The 17,231-nt window shown below is 42.1% G+C and overlaps 3 protein-coding genes across 5 annotated transcripts in view; 2 read left to right on the forward strand and 1 right to left on the reverse strand.

The window, feature by feature from the left end:
• Positions 1-37: 37 nt before the first annotated feature.
• tmed3 (transmembrane p24 trafficking protein 3) lies at positions 38-3,393 on the forward strand. Its single transcript, XM_037094371.1, has 3 exons — positions 38-269; positions 749-994; positions 2,331-3,393. The coding sequence occupies exons 1-3, from the start codon at positions 126-128 to the stop codon at positions 2,562-2,564; spliced, it is 624 nt and encodes a 207-aa protein (XP_036950266.1). The 5' UTR covers positions 38-125; the 3' UTR covers positions 2,565-3,393.
• Positions 3,394-4,444: 1,051 nt separating this feature from the next.
• Positions 4,445-9,955, forward strand: LOC119017606 (isocitrate dehydrogenase [NADP], mitochondrial-like). Its single transcript, XM_037094369.1, has 11 exons — positions 4,445-4,715; positions 5,838-5,929; positions 6,301-6,466; positions 6,889-7,049; positions 7,149-7,292; positions 7,378-7,514; positions 7,705-7,856; positions 7,988-8,100; positions 9,071-9,168; positions 9,266-9,358; positions 9,475-9,955. The coding sequence occupies exons 1-11, from the start codon at positions 4,601-4,603 to the stop codon at positions 9,557-9,559; spliced, it is 1,356 nt and encodes a 451-aa protein (XP_036950264.1). The 5' UTR covers positions 4,445-4,600; the 3' UTR covers positions 9,560-9,955.
• A 2,192-nt stretch (positions 9,956-12,147) lies between these two features.
• Positions 12,148-17,231, reverse strand: part of znf710b (zinc finger protein 710b) — a 29,198-nt gene continuing 24,114 nt past the window's right edge. For all 3 annotated transcript variants that reach the window (XM_037094367.1, XM_037094368.1, XM_037094366.1), the window contains 3 exons: positions 14,690-14,881; positions 14,185-14,356; positions 12,148-13,921 (listed from right to left, as the gene is read on the reverse strand). In XM_037094367.1, the coding sequence (XP_036950262.1) occupies positions 13,740-13,921; positions 14,185-14,356; positions 14,690-14,881 (546 nt within the window). In that variant the 3' untranslated portion in view covers positions 12,148-13,739. The remainder of the gene's footprint in view (positions 13,922-14,184; positions 14,357-14,689; positions 14,882-17,231) is intronic.

Below are 17,231 nucleotides of genomic sequence, written 5' to 3' on the forward strand. Positions count from 1 at the left end.
CTTCACAAAAAAAATAAACAAACCTGACCCGGAAGTTGTTCGCGCTCATGCCACGTCAGGGTTATCACACTGTTGTCGTCGGTGCTTCACTTTAGTTTACTCCTATTCATTATCTGGCTCCCACCATGCTGTGCCTGGGACTGAGCTGTCTGCTGCTGCATGTGTTCGTGGTGTTTGCGGGTGAGCTCACGTTTGAGCTCCCTGACAACGACAAGCAATGTTTCTACCAGGAGCTGGAGAAAGACGTGAAGTTTGAAATAGACTTCCAGGTAAGTTGGCTTCACCCTCTCCCCTCCCACACACACCTCCACTCTGTGTTTTCAAGATGCTGTCAAGTGATGGTTCAGATAGCAGTGTGTTATTTAAGTTGTGTCTTTCTGTCTCTTGTTATTTGAAAGGAAGACTATGTTTAGTTCTCAACATTTCAAATGCATTTGATTTTAGTGAGGTGCCTATTTGGCCATTAAAATTACACCCTCATTTATTAATTTTAATTTATAGCTTGATGCCACTTGCACTTTTGTAAGCAGATGTTTTACATGTTTTCTTACCGTTACCCACCTCACTGGTTTGCTTCATGTTCAGTTTGACTCAGTTTAACATGGCACAGTCCAGATGTGACAACATATGTTTCACTTTGACATCTTTCATCACATGCATGCTGCCATCCACACATGTACTTATGGTGTGTGTGTGTGTGTGTGTGTGTGTGTGTGTGTGTGTGTGTGTGTGTTTTCTGTACTCCTAGGTGATAACAGGAGGGAACTATGATGTGGACTGCTTCGTCACCGATCCCCAAAACAACGTCTTGTACAACGAGAAGAAGAAGCAGTATGACAGCTTCTCTCACACCACAGCCATGAAGGGCGTCTACATGGTCTGCTTCAGCAACGAGTTCTCCACTTTCACACACAAAACGGTGTACCTGGACTTCAGATTTGGAGACGAGGACCCTCTCGTGCAGGGCATGTCGCGAGCCACAGCTCTGACTCAGGTAAGGATGAGGAACTTGAAGTTTGGCAACCAGCTGCTCTGTGTGTCTGTCTGCTGTGGCCGTCACTTCAGAGTGTGTGAAAGGGTTCAAGTGAACAAAGGCAGACCGTTGTTAAAAAAAAAAAAGGGTTAAGTTGTTAAGAGGGCCACAAAATCTCTTATGTTTGGCTTGATATCAAGACCAGGGATTTGCTTTTATCCTGTGTTCTGGTGTGACTGATTTCTCAACGTTTAAACACTTGCAAACACTTCCTGGTGGAGAGGCAAACAGAAAGACACATAAAGAAAAGCTACAACACATTTTTACATACAAGATATGAAGCAGGTGTTGTCTTAGCCAAGCAGCTGTTGATGTGACAGGAAGTGAAGCAAAATTCTTGCAGTATCATTTGTGTTAGCTAGAAGTGAGACAGTTTTTAAAAAGTTCACTAGGTGGAGCCAAAGTTGCTCTTGTTCAAGTCGACGGTCTCAACATGTACTGGAAATATTGCGTTAACCAAGACTGACCCTTATTTTGCAAGAATGGAACATGATTTCCTCACCACACCTGAAAAACCCAGATGTTAAAGGGTAAGTTCACCCAAAAGTCATGATTTCCTCACCACACCTGAAAAACCCAGATGTTAAAGGGTAAGTTCACCCAAAAGTCATGATCTCCACACCTTCCTGCCGACGACAAGTAGAGTGAAGTTTCGTAAGGATCCCAAATCTATTTGAAGTTGAAAAGAACTCAATTTTTGACACATGCTTTTCGAGCTTTTGCGCCTACTTCAGATGTGCTAGCGCTTGTAGCTCAGCAGCTACAGTGAAGGTTTTAGCATGTCAAAGGTGTAAATAAAGTGTTTTCCAATTTGGGATCTCAGGGCGTCAGGAGACTTGGATTACAGTGGAACAGCTGCTTGGAGCCATTTTATGTTCTCTTTTTAGTTGTTTTTTGTTACTTTTTTTTTTTTTAAAGTGTTGTTCTGCTTTAGTTGTTTTGGAGAATGCTGTGAAGCCCCAAAAGTAATGTGTGCACAACATTTTGCACATCGTGCACAATATTTTTAGGTGAATTTATCCTTTAAAAAAAAAAACATTTTTGGAGGGTCGTCTGATTTAGTTTAACAGAAATTGTACTAAAATATAAGCAAACAGTTATACTGCAGCTTCAAGAACACAGAATTAAACATCAGCTTCCCCATAACAGCTCATATTTGTAATTCCTATGGAAGGTGTGTAGTGTGCTATTCACAAGAAAGTATAGTGTTTCATGTTTGCATACGTTAGTCCGATCTTTCACTGTATGCTTTCCCCCGGGCTGTTGGTTTAACCTGTGTTGATCTTTCCACTTTCAGGTGGAGTCATCTTGCGTCGCCATTCATGAGAGCCTGAAGGTGGTGGCTGACTCGCAGACAAGGTACAGGCTGAGAGAGGCGCATGACCGCTTAAAAGCAGAGCACCTCCTCGAGAGGGTGACCTACTGGTCCATCGGCGAGACCGTCCTGCTGTTCGTCATCGGCCTCGGCCAGGTCATGATGCTCAAGAGCTTCTTCGCTGAGAAGAAAGGCTCCGTGGCAGCCACCACTTAGAGCTCGGACACTCGATGCATCCTCAGAAAGACAAGACGGAACCTCGTCACTGTCAACACACCAGTGCATCCGGAGATAAGCACCCATCTTCAGCCAAGCTTTTTTGTAGAGGGATAGTTCTCCTGAACCTGTTTTCTTATTTTTCCTCCTTCCTCAGTGTCAGAAAAATACATGATTGCCTTTTTATTGTGTAACCTGTTCCAGGAAGAAAAAACACTTGTACTTGTGTTTAAAAACATTTAAATTGACATCTTTCAGCCTTATGGATACTTGATTATTTAATTTTTTTTTTTTTTTTAAAGAAGCACAACATAAGCAGGTTTAATTTGATCTGTTAATCACCCTCGAGATTCATCTGGATGCTCTGCAATCAAATAGAAAGTTGTGGCACACTGATAGAAACCAAAGAAGTGTTGCTTCTGAATGTTTGTTTTATTTGTTTTATAGCGTCTTACGTTTGTTACTACCTTTAATTTATGTGAAAGAAGGTGTTTGTTAGGTGTCGTTTCGCTCCGTCTCCCTCGTGTCCTCCAGCGTCTCATACAAAGTGCCTCAAGAAATCCTGCCGAGTTGAGAGTTTACTGTTTTAATTTGTCTGTTACATCCTGTTGTTACTGATTGATCGATTGGATTCTCACTTTTACATTCAGGTGTAATTAATATGAGTTCATGACATTTCATGAAGAGATACATTTATGGACCAATATTATAGTTTTTTTTTCCACAGAGAAATGTATGTTTTCAGTCCAATTTGTTTACTTGTTTGTATATTATCTGTAAAAAAATGAAATTCTGTCTACACTTTTCAGTAAAAGTTGGTTGAAAGTCATTTCTGGTGAAGATGCTTTTCTAATTTCTAAACATTTCCATGTCATGATGTGGATTTTGAGCTTTGTGGTGTTTGATGTCTTTTGATTTAGATCCAGTTTTTTTAAAGCTCATTCAAGAAGATGTTTTATTATCAAAATTAGAAAGTTTAATAATGGTGCAGCCTTTATGAGTATCAGTTCTCTTAGTGTTTCCTACATGACAGAAGAGCATTGCAACAGCATTGCACAAAAGCTACTGAGCAGATTTTCACAAAACCTGGATGGAGGATGGATCTCGGCCCAGAATAGACCCTGTTAACTTTCTGTGCATATCCAGATAAAGAGACGGATCCAGCAAATCTTTACTCACTTACTTTAACGTTGCGGGACAGGCTAAACTGTTACTGTTGGTTTAAAACGTTGAGCAATACAGGGGAGTTTGATGTTGGATTAGGCTTGGTTGACAGTGAGGTGAAAAAACTGTGGAAACCTAATACAAACTACAGTTCCCATGATGCTCCACTCGCTCAGAGAGCAGGCTGCTCATTATCACTGAAGTGCAGGCAGACAGGAGCAGGATTCAGGTCTTGGTTCTGCTCAAAGACACCACTAGTAACAAAGATTTTAATTTTGATTTTTACACTTGACTGTGCTGCTGATAGACATTTATAATAAAGTATAATTGATGAGTTCAAGCAGCAGATCAGTTTGAGCTTTGTTATGTCAAAGCCATGTTAAATGTTAAGTTTAAAGTTGGTTGGTTTGAAAATAATAGTTCGTATAATTTGTCCTTTGCTCTTTGAAGGTTTTCAGCCTGATGATCAACCAACCAACTGCTGGGAAAAAAATGAATAATAAAAAATAAAAAATTGTATTGAGTTAGAATGAATTCTCTGGTGCGTCCTTTGGGGATTTCAGCACCAAGACATTAACAAGCTGGTCTGGAGTTGACCAAACCAGCTGGATAAAAGGTGCGTGGGCGCAGGTATGCGCTCTACAGAGCGCCATTCCGGTGACGTCTCCATTCACCTGGCACGGTGTGTCTAACTGTGCCCTGTGGTACAGCAGGAGGCGGTGTGCGCATCGCGGGCTCAGTGAAACCTCCATAAAAACCCACAAGAAGAAGATTAGGAGCGTCACGGGTTTAACGGGCTGTACCGGCACTGCTGTCCATTCATAACAGAGAACCGTGTCCCGTGTGTGTGACCCTGATCACCCTCCCTCAGCATGGCGGGTTACCTGAAAGCTCTGAGCACCGTGTCGAGGAGCGCAGCCGCCGGACTGTCGCAGAGCCCCGCCGTCCTCTCCCCGGCCGCCGTCCGCCTCCAGCAGAGGAGGAACTGTAAGTCCGCTGTCGACTAAATTTAAAAAAAAAAACAAAAAAAAACGCGACTGTATGACTCAAATACAAATCCACCGTGGTGCGTATTTACAGCCGGATACACAACATTGCTGCGGTCGCGTGCTTTTGTGTAACAACACGGTGAGAGTCGTGTGAGTGAGTGTTGATGAAGAAGGTGACGGTAGAAAAAAAAAAGAAAAAAGAAAAGAAACCTGCTGGAAGTCGATGTGGCTGATGGGCGAGCTGCCACCAGTGAATCATACATGAACTCCTGAGAGGACCAATCATTAAACCAAACCTGTTTCTGCGCCTCACTGAATCATAGACACATGCGGATCTGTAAGCGGAACAGAAAGTTATAGATCTTTAAATAGAGTCAACCTAAAGGTGTGTGAGTCCACCTGTTGTCTGGTTCCAAAAGGGCCCTGACAGGTAATTACTGCTATCACAGCCGCCATATAATCCCAAGGTCAGGCTGTGTGGAGTTCACTGTCGGGGATATAAAACAAAATGCAGGCCTGTAGTCTGGTGGTTCTGTAGTGGATCAGACAGGTGTCACAGGCGTTAAAGGTCCAGTGTGTAGGATTTAGGGTGGGTCGGGTCTGTTTAGCAGGGATGTTGTGTTTTAATTATTGTGTACTCGCCTGGAAATAAGAATGTTTTCGTCGCCTTAGCATGAGCCTTTTAAAGGCAGCGGGCCTTTGAAAAGACTCCACCCACTCCACTGTTTTTAGCGGTCACTGTACAAGCTCGGAAGATCTAGAGTGAGACGAGGGGTGTTCAGTTGGTCACTGTCGACAACCTCACCGCCAGATGTGACTAAATCGGACACACAGGTCCGTGAAATGTTGCCGTTTTAGGGATTTTATTGACGTGATGATGAGCTTAAAGGCAGGGATGTGACTTTTAAAGGACTCAAACCAGGGATGGACGCACATCAGCCAGAAGGAACTCAAGAAGACTTTCAAAATAAAGGCGTATGCTAACGAGGCCGGCGCTATGAATCAACGTTTTTATTTTGCAACGATGCTATTGAATCATTGAATCGATATATAGGTCTGGATCAATGTGTCGTTACACCCATAGTTGATATCATCATTGATGTGACTGTAAATGTTTCAGATGCCACAAAGCGCATCAAGGTGGACCAGCCGGTGGTGGAGATGGATGGAGATGAGATGACTCGCATCATATGGGAGTTCATCAAAGAGAAGGTAATTTGATTTTTAAAAAAAATCATTAATAAATGTTAGATTTATAGTTAATCAAACTTAGTTAATAGTCATTGCACTGATAACAAGCAGTAACATGATTCATAAAGCGTTTTATGAGCAAAGGTTTGTAAACACCTGTTGCAAATAACTATGGACTAAAGTATAATCAACAGAAATCTGCCATTTGTTTATGATAATGTGCCGAAAAATTTAACAGACTAATACAGCTCGACTGCCTTACCAATTAATCCAATGATAAAGAATCTGTCAGCTGACCTATAAACATTAGAAACGCTGCTTGTGTTTGTGTGGCTGCTGTGCGATGCCGTCCTCAGTCAAATAACACATCCACATCCTGTCGACACACGCAGCTCATCCTGTCCAACGTTGAAGTCGAGCTGAAGTACTACGACCTGGGTCTGCCCTACCGCGACCAGACAGATGACCAGGTCACCATCGACTCCGCTCTGGCAACCAAGAAGTACAACGTGGCCGTCAAGTGTGCCACCATCACCCCAGACGAGGCCCGAGTTGAGGGTAAATTTGAATAAAAATCAATTAACATGCCATTAAATGCTAGAAAATGATATTACAAATAAATGCACGAGTTAATTAATTTATCACATGTGACATATAAATGATATTCCTGCTTCATTTACTCATAATGAAACAGAAATGTGTAAGTAAATGTAAAAAATAAAATAAAGAAATAAAGACATTTGTAGAAGTAGAGGAATTGTGAATGGAACATAAACCGGATATAAATACAGAAAAAAAAAAAATCATTAATGGCATATTATTTAATTTATCAAGCCATGTGTTCATTTCTTCATTCATTTCTGATTTGGGTGGTGTCTTCCATATGCTTTAGATTTTCGAATAGCAATAATTACTATATATTTGTTATTTGTTAATAATACAGTAAATGCTAATAAATATCTTATTTATTCTCTCCCCAGAGTTTAAGCTAAAGAAGATGTGGAAGAGTCCTAATGGAACCATCCGGAACATCTTGGGCGGCACGGTGTTCCGTGAGCCAATCCTTTGTAAAAACATCCCTCGCCTGGTTCCCGGCTGGACGCTGCCCATCACAATTGGCAGACATGCTTTTGGCGATCAGGTAGGACGTGCTAACACGCGTGTGCTCTTTTTCGCAAAGAGGCATCCAAACAGATGCAAATGTGTGACGCATTACACGTGTGATGCTTTAATCTCTCAGTACAGGGCCACGGACTTTGTTGTCGACCAGCCCGGCAAGTTCAAGATGGTGTTTTCTCCAGCTGATGGAAGCCAGAAGAAGGAGTGGGAGGTGTACAACTTCACCGCGGGGGGCTGTGGGATGGGAATGTACAACACAGATGAGGTCCGTGTTTGAAGAGAATTTGTTAAAAGAAAACTGTGTCATTTTATGTGACGTTTTGACCTTCTATTACATCTTCTTCGTACAGTCCATCACTGGATTTGCTCACAGCTGCTTCCAGTACGCCATCCAGAAGAAGTGGCCTCTGTACATGAGCACCAAGAACACCATCCTCAAGGCGTACGACGGCCGCTTCAAAGACATCTTTGAGGAAATCTTCGAGAAGTAAGACACTGAACAGATGAGGAATTCAGACTGGACACACTTGTTTTATTAAAACAGACTCATCACAGTTTAATGTGGTAAAACCAGAGGAACAAACGTTGTTCTGTACAGGTTTATTGGTCCGTAGTCAGGCAGCTGAAATCAACAGTTCAGCACCGAGGAGACACTTTTATTATTCTGTCTTTTTCAGGCAGTACAAGCCAGAGTTTGACAAGCTGAAGATCTGGTACGAGCACCGTCTCATTGACGACATGGTGGCCCAGGTGCTGAAGTCTTCCGGAGGATTCGTTTGGGCCTGCAAGAATTACGATGGAGACGTGCAGTCGGACATCCTGGCTCAGGGTGAGTGCACTTCAATCTCAGGAACGAGGAGGCAGCTGCGGTGTCGCTCGGCTCGCTCACAGGGTGATATCGTCTGCATCTGACCCACGTTGCGTGTTTTTTGTTTGGGCTTCTTTTTGTGTTGTGTCCAGGTTTTGGTTCTCTGGGTCTCATGACATCAGTGCTAGTGTGCCCTGATGGAAAGACCATCGAGGCCGAGGCTGCCCACGGCACCGTCACCAGGCACTACCGCGAACACCAGAGGGTAAGGTCCACCGCACCGCGGGAGTGTTCTGAGTTTAGGAACTAAGAGCACTGTGTTTGTTTGTTAGCGTGTGTGTCAGTTCTTGTACTTCTAGCTTTGCTGGAACTAATTTGACCTCATAGGTACACGAGATTGAGCAAATGTTTGCAAAGTGATGCACAGTTTGACCGCAGCAAAGTTTTCAGTGAACTCATTGAGGTTTTTTCGGTCTATGAGGTTAGATTAAGTTGTAGGCCGAAGGTTATAGATAAAATTGGAATCTAGTTCACACTTTTCAAATACCAGTTAGAGGGAAACTGTCATGTATCCATTAAAAAAAGCTTTCCCGAGTTATTTATCCAAATATTTTAAAGATTTACCACTTACCTTTAGACACTTTAAATGTTCAAAGCTGGTTTAATTTTATTTTTGTCTTAGTTAACAGACTCATTACTTATTAAGTAATAACAATTGCACCCAGTCTGAGCTCCTCTTCACCTTCCTCAAAGTTTTGAAAAGAAGGTGAAATGCAGAAATGGGGACTAGTGTTAAAAGAAGCATAACATTTTTATATTATAATTATGCTGAAATGGTGTCAGTATGATAGTTGTTCAGTCAGCATCAGAACTAATGTACTGAACTGCAGTTGAGCTGTTACATACAGTGTTTGTTGTTGTGCTTCATTTTTAGTTTTGTCATGATGTCGGAAATGTTTTTTTATTCCCACAGATGATTGTCTTCAGCATTTTGTCATGTGTGATGTTTTCAGCAGTTAAAATCAGAGTTAAAGCTGATTTTTATTGTTCTGTTTCAGTGATCACTGTCATTAACAGTAAATCTCAGGTTATGCTGCGAGTTCTTCATTTAGGAAGTCAATTGTAAAAGGGACAGTTGTGCTAATGTCTCAAAAAACAGTAGATTCAATAGATCTAAATGCATCTAAATAACAGGACGATCAGTTTTTAGTCAGTGTCGTGTCTTTGCTCTGTAGGGAAGACCGACCAGCACCAATCCCATCGCGAGCATCTTCGCTTGGACCAGAGGGCTGGAGCACCGAGGCAAACTGGACGGAAATCCAGACTTGATAAAGTGCGTTATGTGATAATTTAGTGACTTTCCTTATGTGGAGTATGTTTACGTGACTTTACCTCATAACCATGTGTCACCCTGCGTCGTCGCCCTCCAGGTTCTCCCAGACGTTAGAGAAAGTCTGCGTGGCGACGGTGGAAAATGGTGTGATGACCAAGGACCTCGCAGGCTGCATCCATGGCTTGGCAAAGTGAGTTAACATTTTGTAAAGTCTGTGTATGTGTTCACTTTTTTTCTGATGGTTTTGACGTGAGGAAGCATTTGAAGACTTATTGAAACTGTAACACCTGCTCTGTGATCCTGCAGCTGCAAGCTGAATGAACATTACGTCAACACGTCAGACTTCCTGGACGCAATCAGAACCAACCTGGACAAAGCTCTGGGCAAATGAAGAACAATCAGAAGAAATACTTGCCTGTCTTTAGATTTGAAGCTCATTCTTACCATCTGTTTTGTATAAACCTTTTTATATGAAATTTTGAAGGACCAAAGTTTGCTACTTTATGTGCACTTTCTTTATTTGTAAGCTCACAGACACGTTGCTGTGCCCGTGGTTTTGTGCCTTTCCTGCTGCCAACAGTCCAGTTTTGTATCACACAGTTAAGTGATTTTACTGTAAGAATTAATATTAATCCTAAAGTCAAATTTTCATGACAGTGTCATATCATCGTATCATATATTTTCACTTTTGATAAGAAGATGTCTTCAGGGACCTGTATGTACAAAAAAGGAATAAAACTTGTTTAATAATAAAAACAAATAGTGATCCTTAATCACCCCAGAAAAAGCAGCTTGGTTGTCATTTTGTTCTTCACTGCAGCAGAAACACTGCTCAGTGCTGTTATCCTGAAACCTGGGGGTGTTCTCTTACTATGAAGCCTTCTAGAGAAACTTTGAGAAAGATTTAATGAGACATTAGTGAAAGAAAGAGCTCAATTTAAACTCCGCCAGCAGGCATTAAAGAGTAAGTCTTACAGGGGCTCCAGCCAGATGTCAAATCCAGATGTTGAAGCCAGAATCACTAACAGTAAACACCATCCGCATGCGATGCAATTTGACTTTTTTTAATTTCATGCACTTCCGCACACAATCCATCCAGCGGTGCATTGGCTCTGTGCTGTGCGCTCGCTCATCTAGCAGGCGTCGCATGCACTCAGCAGCGCATGACAGCGAGTGGTGTTAGCACCAGCAGGGGGCCGGAGCTGATGGGAGTCGAGGCAAAGCTCTGCAGTGCATCACCAACAGATGTCGACATGGTCCCAGTCAGACAGCTGTGTGCTGGCTGTGTGTGTGAAGGCTCATCCTTCATTGTAGCACTGGCTTTAACTTGCTAACTGCTCATGTTGGAACTGATTCCGGGCAAAATTGCACATGCAGATAATTACTGACGGCTGAAGAGAAGGAGAAACTGAAGCTTGGTGCAGGAGGACAATTCAGATTGTGTCAGGTTAATTGCCAATCACAGGTTACCTTAATTAGCCTTTTGGCAAGGTTTCTGTACATCCTACATGGTATTCATTATGTTATCAAGCGTAATTATCTATTAAGTTACCAAAGCAGACTCATTCGGAAAAGATCTCATCAGGCCCGGCTGCTGATCTTACTGAAGTTAGCAGAAACACTGACAGAACATATCACATTATTCTTGCCGTTCACTCTCAATCTTAAAAAGTCCAGACATCCGCTAACTTTATAACTGAAGCGCTCAGCGGGGAATATGCCACTCTCTCTCTCTCAGTCTCTAATAAGTCGAAGAAAATGAACAAGGTGCCTCTATCATAAAATTACCAGAAATTAGCATTTAGATTACCCTTTCCCTCTATTTTTTAATTTCCTCCTGGCAGAACGTTCCCATGGAACTGGTAAGTGGTCAGGAACGTCCCACTTACTGTGATGTGCGGCCATAAAAGAGTCATATCTCAGAGCAAATTGATCGATCACGTCCTGGGAAATGATTTCCTATGGAAGTATAATCCGTGCAAGATGCATAGCATCTGTGAAACGCTGTAGGATCAGTCCAAGGTCCTCACCGGAGCGGACTGAGGCTTCAGGAAGGCAGCAGACCTGACCCACAACATCTAAGTGTCCTAAAGCAAGGCACTAACCCCTCCACCAGCTGACTGCATGGTATGAATAAAAACAGGACACATTGATGAGGATGGGGCTGGTGATTATAACAAAACTTATTAACTAACGTCTGGATTTCAGAAATGTTCCGAGACAACCATTCTGTTTGTTTTTACACTTAATGCTCATGATTATCATTATCGCTGTCTTCATTCATCATCTTAAATCACAAACGTTTGCGAATTAGCATTGAAGGCAATGAAGAGCCGAGGCGGATGGGAATATAATTTTTTTACAGGTGTGTGTTTATAAACCAGCGGTCCAGTGTCTAGTTTAGAGGCTCGACTGGCAGGAATGGAATATAGTATTAAGAATGATGATTTCATTAACGTAAAATCAAGTGGAACTAAGAATTGTTGTGTTTCTCCTGACCTTGTGCTGCGTTCCAAACAACTCTGAACTCGACTGGAAATATTACCACTGAAGGCCACTTAAAGTGGGATTAACTACTTGTGAAAACTCTGTGCACATCCATCTACCACAACTTCGCCAGGGAGCTGTTGTATGTATGTAAAATAAAAAATGCCACTAAATCCTCCACACTGGACCTTAGAATTCATTCTGAAGGGGACGTGAATGTGTGAATGCTCCCAGCCGAAAGATGATTGAGTTGCTTTCAGACCACAAATGTCGGTCTCGTGGTGGCGCTTCAGGAAACGTCACCAAAGTCAGAGGGATTCATCCTCCAGGGACCACGAGCGTCCGCACCAAATTTCATGGCAATCCTTCTGATCTGATTGGACCAAAGCGGTGATCAAAAACAGACAGAAACCGCCACACACAGAGCGGCCAGCGTGGCTAAAAATACTCGACTGTGAGGATTACCCCCAGTGACAGATTAAAACACCAGTCTCATCATTTAAACTAGAGAACCTTTATTAAATAATTCATGGTCAATTTCCATGAGGTCTCAGTTTGATATTCCTCATTTCAAAAAAGAACTAGAAGTCCATTCCTCTGGTTTAGTGTGCATATCAAGGCTGACCTGCATGGCAGGACAGGGGGAGCTGACTGTCATCCCCAAAACAGAATAATGAAGAGCAGGACCGGTGTCAGTCCACTTTCAATTCAACCACTCCAAATGTAACCAGGGCCTCCAAACTATTTATCTTCTTCTTTTAAATCTCCAGAATGGATTTTCAGTCTTTTTTTTTTTTATTTTGTTGAGAGGGAAATATCTTTCTGAACTAACTGAATTGAAAGCGAAGTGAAATCAGTCCTGGATTTAGGAGCGCTGAAACTACAAACAATGAAAAAAAATCTCCGTACAAACTGCTCATTCTTCAATTTGCATCTGAACTGACAGCTGTGAAATATCCATATCAAGAAAACTGCAGTTTACAAAAAACAAAACAAAACGAAACCCTACTGAGAAGCCGTTTGTGTTTAATAATATTGCCGTTATGGAGGTTTGGAAGAATCTACGATCTTCGTCTCCTTCAGCTCTTCCTCGAGGCAACTGAGTTCACCGCTGCCGAAGAACAGCCTTCACAGAAAAAATGACGGGCCTCGATGAAAAAAGTGCTTTTGTATTGTTCACTCGGTAATTCAAAAACTAGAGCAGTATATTCACTACACGGGATAGATCAATAATAAAGCTAAACCATGTGAAACTAAAAAGATCTGTGGGTGAACACACTGCATGTCGAAGAATCATTTGTACAGTGAGGACATGGCAGGGGGGCTTTACATGTCGGTAACTTTTGTTTTCTGGTACCAGCCGACATGGGACAGTAGCAACTTTGGTAGCAAGTGCCCCGTCAAAATAAAGGCTTCAACGTCCCGTGCAACGTCCTGACCGGCCTGTTTCAAACTGAGCGCCGCGCAGGAAACGGGAAACTACAATTAGGAACTGTTTAGTAAGAGCATTCAAACCTATGAGTATGTTGTGACTATGTATCAAAAGTTAGATATACAGTGAGTAAATAGCTGACACGGTGGAAGCGTCATCGCGAATGTATCTAGCTGGCACTTTCAGTCAAAATTATAAGGGCATACATTGGTTGTGAATGACGAGAAAAAAAAAATTGGCAAAATGGTAAACAAATTTCTATCACATCGAACGTAACTGAGGGCTCTGCAGCTGCAAGTGTTTTCTCTTTTTTTTTTTCTCAAATAACTGATACATACACACAACATAGAGATTCGACTGTCCGCCAGTGAGAGTCTTTTTGAGTCGGTGAGCGCAGTAATCCCCAAAAAAGGAGCTCCAGAGCGCGTCAACAGTCTCAGTGTGTCTCTGCTGTGGGCAGCAGAGCTGAAACGTCTCCTTTGAAGTGCGTCTCCTTCCTGGCCTCCCATCAGAGTCCGGCAGTTCTGGCTCTTCTGGAAGGAGGCCAAAACTAAATGAAAACCCCTTCCCCCGGTGTCTCCCAAACAACTCTGTACTTTCCTTTTGCCTTTTTCGAGAAAAACCCAAAACATGTCCTCTGGTCCGTCACCTCTCAGGGTGTAGTGTAGCTGCTCGTATCCTTCCCGAAATTGTAATACTCCTCCATGTCCTCCATGTTTGCTGTAGTAAGTTTAGTGAGGTTTTGGGAGCCACCATTGTCCATACTGTCTGGTGATGTAAAGCTGAAGTTCTGTCCTTCATACTCCCCCTGGTTATCCATTTCTGGAAGAACTTCTGTAAGTAAAACAAAGTAATTTATAAAGTAAGTTTCCAAAGACACAGTTCATCTTACACCAAGTATAATTTTACATGCTGAAGGAGATCCCGAGTCAACATTACCCATAAAGGTTGCACATTATGTTTCACAGTATTTTATTGCTATAATTATGATAGAAATTAGTTCTTGCCTTGAGCTATTTCCCTTTACGTTATTATTTCTATACAATTGCACTACAAAACCTCTTTCAGAATACAGTTTATGTACAGTTAGGCCTCACCTTGTCCTTCTGGTGAGACGTCCATGCCGTGCTTGACCTTCATGTGCCTGCTGAGGTTTCCCTTCAGGTTGAACTTACTGGTGCAGTAAGGACACTTGAAGGGCTTGCTGCCTGCGTGGAGATGCATGTGCCCCAGCAGGTTGTACATTCTGTTGAAAGACTTGCCACATACCTGGGGGAAAAAAAGCAACCAATCATGTAGACACTGATGACTAAAGACACCACATCTTCAGATGTTTGTCACAGCAGCTACCTGCAGATGGTGGTTCACGGTCAAAACATCCTGTCTAGTTGTTGCCACAAACCAACTGTAAGAACATCGTTCTCACAAAACCACTGACATCAAAGTACCTAACTAAATCCTAGCATCTTATTTTCTCACTTCTCCTCTTCACATAATCCTGTTAGATTAAATCAAGATGAATTAAAACATCTAATTTCACGCCCCAAATAAATTAAAAAATGTTCCACTCGCTGTCATCGTTCAATAGTTCAAACTGCTCACCTTGCATTTGAACGGCTTCACGGGCAGGTGGACGATCATGTGGGTCTTGAGAGTCTGTTTCTGGATGAAGCTCTTGAAGCAGACGTGACACTGGAAGGGCCGGACGCTGTTGTGGATGAGCATGTGCCTCTTCAGGTTGGCCGACAGGGTGAACTCCCGAGAGCACACGTCACACTTGTGGCCCTTCATCCCCTGCAGAGGCCAAACAGAAGGAAAGGGTTAATCATTCAAATATAGCATTGTGTGTGTGTGTGTGTGTGTGAGATTTTTTTCTCCTGGATACACTGTCCATTAGAGGAGAGATAGAAGCAAATTTATAATATAATGCACTGGTATTTAAACTGTGAGATGCAAAGGCGAAGATAAATACTGGGTGAGGTGAAAGGGGCAGCTGCATGCTGGTGTTCTGAAAGCAACAGGAAGCTAGTTATTACAGTTTGACCACTGATTCGGCCAGATCATTAACAGCAGTTGTCGGCCACAGCAGCAGCAGCAGCAGCAAACAGTTCATGGAGGCAATTAAGGTTCTTTAAAATCCTTTGAGTATCATAAAATCACATCCCTTCTTTGACTCAAAACGCATACTTTTGGACTTCAAACGTCCATATATTCGCTTAGAAATCATTAAAAAAAAAAAATTCCAGGACTTGCCTGAGAAATATCATGCTTTTAAGTTGCCTTCATTATCAAAGTGATCCAGTGATTTTCTGTTTTCTGTACATCCATGGGCACATTGTGAACAAGAAACAGCTGATGGTTAATTCGGAAAACTTTTAAAAAGGTTCCACTTTTCCCAAAATTGTACAAATATAGGCTTAAACTAGAATTAACATCTGTGGTTTAAAACATCACCAACCATATTACATCCACATCTGTCCAGACTCAGAAAAGACACATTATTTAATTTGTGTAGGCTTAAAAACAAACTGAATAAACAAAATGACCTTAAAGGACAACACAGTTTCACGCTGTTAAGCTTTGTTTATAATTGGCGGACCCTGCCACCTTTCTAGCTTCAAACAGTGTTCTGAGCTCCTTGTTTTCCCCAGAGAACCGCATTTTTATTGAGTAATGCTGAAAATATTTCTGAGTTTGTGTTATTACCTGATTATTATGGTTAATATTAAAAATCTTCAAAAGGTGAACAAAGTTGGGTTACAAATCAGAGTCATATTCCTTGTATGTTTTTACATGCTTGGGTAATAAAAGCTGATCCTGATAGAAAACAAAGAAGATAAAAAAATTGAAATCGTGGATGCTTCACACACAAGTTCAACCCAGCAGGACAGAGCTGTAAATCCTCCACAGCTTCAAGGTGAGCAGCCAAGTTTACTGTCACCAATTCAGTATCTGACCAAATGTGAAATATGGTGACAACATCCCCTTCTGTTCCTGAGTTATGATGTTGAACAATGGCCAGAAAAGTGTTTTTGCTGAACATTATGACATCACAGTGAAGCTGACCTTTGACCTGTTGGATATCAAATGTCATCACTTATTCATATTATCCTGTTTGACAGTTGTGTGAAATATCATGATAATTAGCGTATGACTTCTCAAGTTATGGCCAAAAACGCGTTGTCTGAGGTCACAGTGACCTTGACCTTTGACCACCACAAACTAGTTCATCCTCGAGTCCAAGTAGACATTTGTGCCAAATCTGAAGAAATTCCCACGAGTTGTTTCTGAGACAAAAATGGGACGGACAGATTGACAGACAACCAAAAGCATAATGCCCACAGACGTCGACTGCTGCCTGTGCAGAAGCATAAACAAGCCTTCTTTTTTCTTTTTTTTTTCTCTCCTTATTCTGTTCCCGTAATATCCTCAACCGCATGCGACAGGAAATGTACAAACATAGAGAAGCGGGTCACAAGAGCAGACAATTCACAGCATCTGAGTCCTTGAGGCTTGTATACAAATAAATGTGCCTCTGCGCAATACACTCCCCTCTGCAGTCAGTGACAGCAGATGAAAAAAAAAGGAACGGGTTTGAATAACTGGATTCTGGGTTATTGAGGAGAACAAATATGTATTACAGGTCACTAGTGTGCTGAGAGACAGTGTTTGTATAAGCAGACAGATCTGGCAGACTGTCAGTCCACCCACTGTCTGCACAGCACACGGTGCTGTGTCGCTGTCGTCCACCAGGGGGAGCAAGGAGAGGACTAACACACAAGCCACCAAAGAGAATGTCCTGTCCACTGAGAATACTGGCTGCTCTCTCATTTCGATGATGAGTGTGGTTTAGATTTTGTGTTCCCCTCAAAGTAATCAAATTAAGCCAAATCCTTTTTTTCACCATTTTTCCTTTGTGTGTAATTTATATTGGAGACCCGCTGAAACGATCTTTACATATGTGCTCTGACTGAGTGAAGAAAAATGTCCAGGCGACACATGCTGCAGATTTTAGGATGCAAGTGAATCGTCGAGGCTTCAAACTGAGGGGGAAATGGAGAGAAGACAGCCCTGTGGTTATACTGAATGAACTGTGATCTCAGCGTCCTCATCTCTGTCTTCCTCACCTGTGTGTGTGACAGTA

This window comes from Acanthopagrus latus, chromosome 4, assembly GCF_904848185.1.
Source record: "Acanthopagrus latus isolate v.2019 chromosome 4, fAcaLat1.1, whole genome shotgun sequence".
Classification (NCBI taxonomy): domain Eukaryota; kingdom Metazoa; phylum Chordata; class Actinopteri; order Spariformes; family Sparidae; genus Acanthopagrus; species Acanthopagrus latus.

Bases quoted from the DNA above. Each gene is read 5' to 3' on its own strand.
- LOC119017606 (XM_037094369.1), top strand. From the start codon at position 4,601: ATGGCGGGTTACCTGAAAGCTCTGAGCACCGTGTCGAGGAGCGCAGCC. The intron at 7,050-7,148 runs GTAGGACGTGCT...TTAATCTCTCAG, and splicing joins GACATGCTTTTGGCGATCAG to TACAGGGCCACGGACTTTGT. The intron at 8,101-9,070 runs GTAAGGTCCACC...TTTGCTCTGTAG, and splicing joins ACTACCGCGAACACCAGAGG to GGAAGACCGACCAGCACCAA.
- tmed3 (XM_037094371.1), top strand. From the start codon at position 126: ATGCTGTGCCTGGGACTGAGCTGTCTGCTGCTGCATGTGTTCGTGGTG. The intron at 270-748 runs GTAAGTTGGCTT...CTGTACTCCTAG, and splicing joins AGTTTGAAATAGACTTCCAG to GTGATAACAGGAGGGAACTA. The intron at 995-2,330 runs GTAAGGATGAGG...TTCCACTTTCAG, and splicing joins GAGCCACAGCTCTGACTCAG to GTGGAGTCATCTTGCGTCGC.